Source organism: Larus michahellis, chromosome 1, assembly GCF_964199755.1.
Source record: "Larus michahellis chromosome 1, bLarMic1.1, whole genome shotgun sequence".
NCBI lineage: Eukaryota > Metazoa > Chordata > Aves > Charadriiformes > Laridae > Larus > Larus michahellis.
This window is the reverse complement of record NC_133896.1, coordinates 53724664-53731959: the sequence shown is the minus strand read 5'-3', so window position 1 is coordinate 53731959 and position 7296 is coordinate 53724664. Positions and strand designations below refer to the sequence as shown.

The window sequence follows — 7296 nt, the reverse complement described above, 5'->3', positions numbered from 1 at the left end:
TTATGATTTGAAGTTTCAGGAGAGCTGTGCCCCTACGTGCTACCTGTCACGTATTTTCTTCAGGTACTTCCCCTCCCCTTTTATTTTATTATTTTATTTTATTTTATTTTATTTTATTTTATTTTATTTTATTTTATTTTATTTTATTTTATTTTATTTTATTTTGTTTTATTTTGTTTTGTTTTGTTAATTTCCTTCGGATTTCCTCTCTCCTCCCCCCGACCCCGATGAATACCACCTGCTCCCGCCCTTCATTACACTTCACACTCCTCGGCGTCCCCCCCCTACTCACCGCCGCCTTCCCACCCCCACAGCCCCCCCCTGCCCGCGTCCCCCCGTCCCCGCTCCCCGCCGCCGTGCCGCCGGCGGCACCGCGGCGCCCCCTGCGGCGGTGCGCGGCGCTGCAGGCGGCGGGGCGCCCGCCGGGCCCTCCCACCGCGCCCCAGCCCAGCCGAGCCGATCGCGGCCGAGCCGAGCGGCACCATGCTGGGCATGATCAAGAACTCCCTGCTGAGCACGGTGGAGGCATGGCCTTACCGGGTGCTGAGCAAGGGGGAGAAGGTAGGTGGCGGGGCGGGCTTCCGGGCTCCGTTCCCCCGTGGGTTTCAGCGGCGGCCGGGCCGGGTAGGGCACTGGGAGGCTAAGGGGGACCTGCCTGGGGGAGCCGGTGTCCTCCGGGCAGCACTTTCCTCCCGGCCCGGCCGGGCAGCTGGCGGCTTCTCCATCTCCATCCCCATCTTCTTCCCCAGGAGCAGCTCAGCTACGAGGAGAGGGCGTGCGAGGGCGGGTGTTTTGCGGCGGTGGAGGTGGTGGGGAAGCCGTTTGACGAAGCCTCGAAGGAAGGGGTACTCAAGCTCCTCAAGTATGTCGGAGGAACCAACGACAAGGGTGAGAGGCACTTAGCCCCATCCCACGGGGCTTGGCAGATGTCTGTGGTTGACTGGTGCTAGCAGAGGCTTGGCGAAAGCCAGATGGATGGATGGAAGGATGGATGGATGAATGCAGGCGACAACTCCACGGGCCCACCTGGTTTGTGGCTCCTGGCACCGGGGGTCTGTGATGGGGATGGGAAAAATAAGCTTGCCACAGGTTGAAGTGCACCCAGCCAAGTCATGCTGTGAGCCCACTCCTGACTCATCTCTGTTTCAGGGTAAAAATCTCAAAAATGACGTGTTTAAGCAGGGCTAGGTTACCTTGCGTCTGGGATACGTGAGGACAGGCACATGTGTATCTGTTCCTGGGTGAGCAGTAGCTGATAAAATCCACGTTATCTGGGGCACTTCGGTTCTGTGATGTGCCTTTGTAGACAGTGAAATAACTTTTATGACCTTGATATTTTATCATCTACTCTGGCTATTTTTATTCATTGAAGGGTAATGAACAATGAGCTTCCTCTTTAATGGTACTTTGTACTGTTTTATAATCGTGCTTCCAGGTGATTGCTTCTAATTCTGAATTTACTAAAGTATGCACATTGGTAATCATCCGTAGCAGGAGAAGACCACAGGGTGGTTCTGAGGCATATACATTTGCTCTCACACCTCTCTCAGTCATCTGGTAGAGGGACTTCTGTAGTCTGTATGGGTATAGGAGCTGGATGCAGAGGGAAATGGTATTTACAGCAGCATGTTTTGGAAAGGTGATGATCACTGTTGCTGTAGGAGAAAGGGTGGCTTCTATAACATGTGCCACAGAGACAGGTATCATATCAAAGCAAAATAAATGAGAAGGATGGCTTGATCTCAACTGGTTCTGTGGCTACCTGATCCTGAGGGTTGGAGGTTCCCGACTGCTGAAAGAAGAGGGAAGAAAAATGTTTTTCAGTGCCATGCGGTATGTCTCGGTAGTAATGAGCAGGAAAGAAGCATGCTGTTCCTGGAGTGGTGGACAACATGGACAGTCCTGCTGAAAGCCAAAACAGCTCTGAGTTTTGGGGCACTGGAACTTGTAGAATGTCTGGAAGCATTTGGAAGGGTTTAGGAGAAAGCTCCTGTCACCCAGTATTGGCTATGGGCTCACCACTAAGTGCAGATAGTGTCAATTTAAATACTGATGTAGATTTACATGTGCCACTGACCTGCCCCAGGACTGTAGACCCTCTTGTATTAGAGGTCATTTGTCAGAAGAGCTGAGTATCTTAGGACCATTAATAAAAAGATATCCAGAGGTCACCTGGGGCTCTTATCTCCCAGAGTCCTCGTGTAGTCAGTGGAGAAAGAAGTTTGGCCCAAGCAAAAGCCTGATGTTCTGTTCTGCATGCCCCAGAAGACCCCACTCTTGATCTGACTATACAAGGAGTTCAGTGTGGGGAGTCTTCCTAAACTAAAATTAGCTTTTGTGAATCCCCTGTTAATTATGTTTGTTCCCGAGAACCTAGACTTCTTTAGTAATGTCTGCATGTCTCTTTCAGGGGTTGGAATGGGCATGACTGCTCCTGTCTCCATCACTGCTTTTCCTGCTGAAGATGGCTCCTTACAGCACAAAGTTAAGGTCTCTCTGCGGATCCCGAGCCAGTTTCAAGCCAACCCTCCTTGTCCTAGCGATGAAAGCGTTAAGATTGAAGAGAGACAGGAGATGACCATTTATTCCACGTAAGGAACACATCCTGGGATTTCCAACCCCAAGTGCTGAGGTCTCTAGTGTGCTCTGAAGAGCAGTGTTGGTTTTACCAGCTGACGTGCTGGACAATGGGTGCATGCGGTAGAAGGAGATGGAGGGGTCTTTCTAGACTGAAGACAGCCATTTTATGGCATTTCTTATCGTTGGTCATGCTGCACCCATTTGGAATATGGATTTTTTTTGCTCTGGGAAAACAAGTGGAGAGGTTAACCCTGAAAGCCTTTTTGTTTAACGTGGGGAGGTGAAGAGCAGGAGAGGGTGAATATGAAGGTACTAAGTCATTCCTAATCTCTGAAAACTATTATTTTCCCCACCTCCTGAGATCAAGATGTAAGAACCATCTTGATGATCCTTTGGTGTGGTTCGCATCAAACAACAGGTGTCAACTGAAGCCTGTTTTAGGTGAACTCATGCCAGGGCCCATCATGGGAACAAGCAGTCATTGCATTGCTTCAAATCGCCTTTGAATGTCTTTGGCTGTTGAGTGACAAACTGTACTCAAACTAGCATCACAATAGCAATAAGCTCTTTGCCTTGTTTTTAACCCCTTGGATATTCCCCTGCCTCCTTGCTTCAACTATTTTGGCTGACTCTAAACTGTCTCGCTCCTCCCTGCCTGTGACTGCTGCCTGGCCTTTACAGCGGGTGTGGGCTCCTTCTGCAAGAACAGGCTGTTTTGTCTCAAACCTTGGCCCTAAGGCAGGCCGGTGAGGTGCAGGCTAATGTGGAAACACTTCCTGTTGGTGGGACGTCAACATAGAACAGACCAATTCCAGCCCACCCCTTTTAAATAGCATTGCAGGATGTAATTGCTAACATCTCTGTTCCCATCCCCCTTTTCCTTGGGCTCACTAGAGTTTGGCTTCCCTTCGTGATCTGGCTTCCAGCAGATGGTTGTTCACACCACAGTGAACATGGCTGTTGACAGCATTGGCGTAAGGACTGTGGGCTGAGCAGATTTGGAGATAACCTTGTGCTCCAGGAAGCTGTTCCTCTGATACGGCGTTGATTCAAAGGGCTGGGCCTTTCTGCTGACTGATGTACAGGGGTCTGTTTGGGGGGGGGCTGTTTGGGGTCAGCCGATGGCTGACTGCACCCTGGCTGTGTGACCTTTGAGACTTAACCTATCACAGACAAAGTGTGCTGGTTCACAAAGAAGAGCGCCTGCGCGAGCCCATGCTGGTGGGACCTGGATCAAAATGCATGGCTAAATAGATTGTGGCTATATATTGTTCTCCCTCTCTTTGTTTCTGTGCTCTGCCAGGACAGCTCAGCACCTCTCTGTGTTTGGTTTCTTTGCAGGCAGTTTGGTGGCTATGCCAAAGAGGTGGATTACGTGAACTATGCTGCCCAGCTGAAGTCTGCTCTGGGGAGTGAAGTTGCCTACCGCAAGGATTTCTACTTCTGCAGTGGTTACGACCCCCCTATGAAGCCTTATGGGCGACGCAATGAGGTCTGGTTTGTGAAAGAGTGAGCATCTGGCTTGCCGTGGTACTGATAATTTCCCCACACTATGTTCCTGTCCTCTTCAAAATAAAATAACGATTTGGCAGAAGCAGAAAATCATAATTTCCTCCTTCCATACCTATGCCTTGATCTTTTATCGACCAACCATTTTAGAAGAACACTGCAGAGCCCCTTGATGATCCTGCTCCTTCATTCTGGACCAGGTCCTTAGCCACACAGACTTTTGTGATCTCTTGGTGCCTTGCTTTCGTCTCCCCCCTGCTCCCAGAGTTCAAAGCTGAGATAGCCAAAAGTACTTAATTAGCAAGATTGGTGCCTGACAAGAGTCGCGTCCAAGTGCTGGCAGACTGTTAGTCTCCCCTGAGGCAGGCGGGGGAACGTGACAAAAGTGCATACAGAGACTTTTTTATCTTCTTGAGCTTGGTGCAGCTGTAAAATGCTGCTTTTATCTGTGCCATTCCAAAAGTAGTCTAAAGGGACACTGGCATCGCGACCAACACAGCGCAGTGAAAATAAGGATCCTTTACATTGACTCATAGTGTGCAGGAGAGCAACGCTTCTGTCATCTGACAGAAAAATGCCATTTAGAGGAAGGTGCAGGTGTCTGTTTGAAGCTCTCCTTCTGTTTGAGGCGAGACATTTTGGGGTGTGTTATGTCCTGATCTCAGCTAGCAGCTGGACAACGTGACGTGGAGACCCCAAGATCATTTCCTCACCTTCCTTTTACTTGTGTGCAGCATTTCTTTAAAACTAGCCTACACAAGGGCCAAAGCTGAAATGTGTGTGATAATCTAATTGAATTAGAAGAATACATGCTGCGAAAAAAGGAGGTGCCAATTACTTGTGTTCTGAGGGTGCATTTGAAGAATGGTGAGCATGATTCTATGATCTGGTGGAACTACTGTGGGTGCAGATCTTTAAAAAAACCCACTTTCTTCTTAAATGGTGTTAAGTTTCTGAAGGGCTACTCAGAGTAGCTGTCTTCTTTAAAGATGTGAAAACCTGGCTGTTCTTGAAAACGGGGATTTACGTCAAATAACGAATAGCCTTTCAGAAACTTCAAAAACAATAGCAAGGGCGGGTCTTGTTTTAGGGAGCCCATCAATGTTTAACTGTTAGGCATCAAACCAGCATTTTAGCTATCGGCTCTGCCAGTGGCAATGCCCTCGCACACCGTGCTACTGTGGGTGCCTCTGTAATTCGTTACCTCCACTAAAAGAGGTGTGCTTCTCTGATGCTTAAGTGCCTCAAAGTTCAGGCACTTGCCAAAAGCCATTTTTCCCCTGGAGCTGAAAGAGAGATTTGTCAGATGGCATCTCAGGTTCTGGCCGGTCGAGGTGTTTGACATTTTCAAAAAAACAAGCGAAGAGCTGTTGGCTGGAGTTAGTGATTGCGGGGCAGGGGAGGAGGAATCAAAAAGGAAATCGAGGCAGACTAAGAGTTAGGCTTTTGAAGGACTTTTTTAAGGAGCAGAGGCCCTTCTAAGGCAATCCTTGAAGCCAGAGGGACCTGTTCATGTCCCAGATTATTTTTCCCTGTGTGGGTGAGGAATGGAGGGGCACAGTGCTGCCCAGTTTGTGCATTCCCGGGTTCATTTTGAAACTCATGTGTAGAGTGTCCACAGCGGATACAATCCTTTCTGGCTGACGATGATGAATGTCACGCAATGATCAAAATTCTGAAATTTCTCACAATTTCTCCTGTGAAATCTCAGATGTTAGGAAGGCCAATAACGAACCTGGTACGAACAGAGCTGCACATCTCAGCAGCATGGGGTTTTTTTTCATAACATGCGTACACGCTTTCTGAACAGAGAGCAAGAGCTTCTGACCCAATAGTGAGAGTAATCGCATCTGTCGGCTCTGCCTGTGCAGCCCTGCCACTGGCCTTCTGCATGCAGTCGGCAGGGTACAGTTTCATAAACAGTGTTAATTGATGTCAAAAGCTTATGCAAACCAAATTGCCTTTTCTGTACAAGCAAAGATGCCTGTGTTCTGTCTGCATTTTCTAGATTTTTTAAATAAACAAATAATAATATTGTGATTTACAATTTCTGCACTGATCATTGAATTTGTGAGCTTGGTGGGACCTATTGATTTGAAAGACTTGAGGTTGCCAATCAATCTGTGTGGGGTACTAATCATGTCACAGCATCCATAAATAGCCATAACGCTTTTTCAAAGAAACTGCTATTTTAAGTATCCCGGTGTGGCGCCGCGTTATCTGACTGTGCGAGATGGGAGCTGATGGAGTAATCTCCTTTTTCATTGATTTTAGCCACTTTGACTGATGCATTTGTGTTAATGTAGAAGCTAGGGGGCCTGCTCACCTGAGGAAAATTGTGTGTTCAGTTGTGTATTCCTGTGTGTGCGTTCATAGGCAGCGTTCAGGCAAATATTAATGATGGATTTTCAACACAACCTCCTGTGTGGAAATGTTAGACGTACTGTCACATTGAGGTCCATCTCGCTGAGTGCCCTGCTGTCTGCGATGGGCAGTAGTGGGCACCTGAGGCAGATTACAGGATCAGTGCATCTGTGTGCTGGTATCTCCTCTAAATATTCCCCCATCTTTACTACAGCGTGTCTCGGGGATTTTTTGTTACTGTGCTTGGTAGCGTCAGGTAGACATCTCATGCATTTTTCCAGTTGCTTTTTAGGCTAGGTAAGCTTACTATCCATGGTATCCTTTCATCCTATGGCAAGGGGTTCCTTGCATGTGGAAGGGCAGAAGTACTCTTTGGCTGAGGGTTTCATAGGCAGCTGGGTCAGCCAGCTTTTTGATACGCCTCAGTCACTGGGAGTGCATGTTTTTTTGGACAGGCAGATCCGCCGTTGACTTTAGAGGGTTTGCAGCAACCTTTTTGTGCTGGGGCCAGGGGTCAGAGGAACGCTCTGGATTTTGACCCAAAGCTAAGATGGTCACAGCCACTCACTCCGTTGCACACAATTGACTCCTGAACTCAGGTTAAAAAAAAAAAAAAAAATCAAAACTTTTTCTCTGCCCTCTCCAGTATTTGTTTTCTGAGGGATAATAGTGCAGCACCTCCATGGCTGCCTGTGCTGCCTGTTGGGCTGGACTGGCTCAGCAGTGTAACGGCCTGGGGAATTATCTTTGCCTTCCAGAGACAGGAGTGGCCTTGATGCTAATTAGCAGCCGGGCAGGTCTCTCCCAGCACGGTACCAAGCAGCGGTGTGACAGCGATAGGGC

General features: G+C 48.4%; 1 protein-coding gene across 1 annotated transcript; it reads left to right on the top strand.

The window, feature by feature from the left end:
* The first annotated feature begins 408 nt into the window (after positions 1-408).
* HEBP1 (heme binding protein 1) lies at positions 409-6136 on the top strand. Its single transcript, XM_074576914.1, has 4 exons — positions 409-561; positions 750-888; positions 2411-2591; positions 3922-6136. Exons 1-4 carry the CDS (start codon positions 484-486, stop codon positions 4091-4093), a joined length of 570 nt encoding a protein of 189 aa, XP_074433015.1. The 5' UTR covers positions 409-483; the 3' UTR covers positions 4094-6136.
* The last annotated feature ends 1160 nt before the right edge of the window (positions 6137-7296 follow it).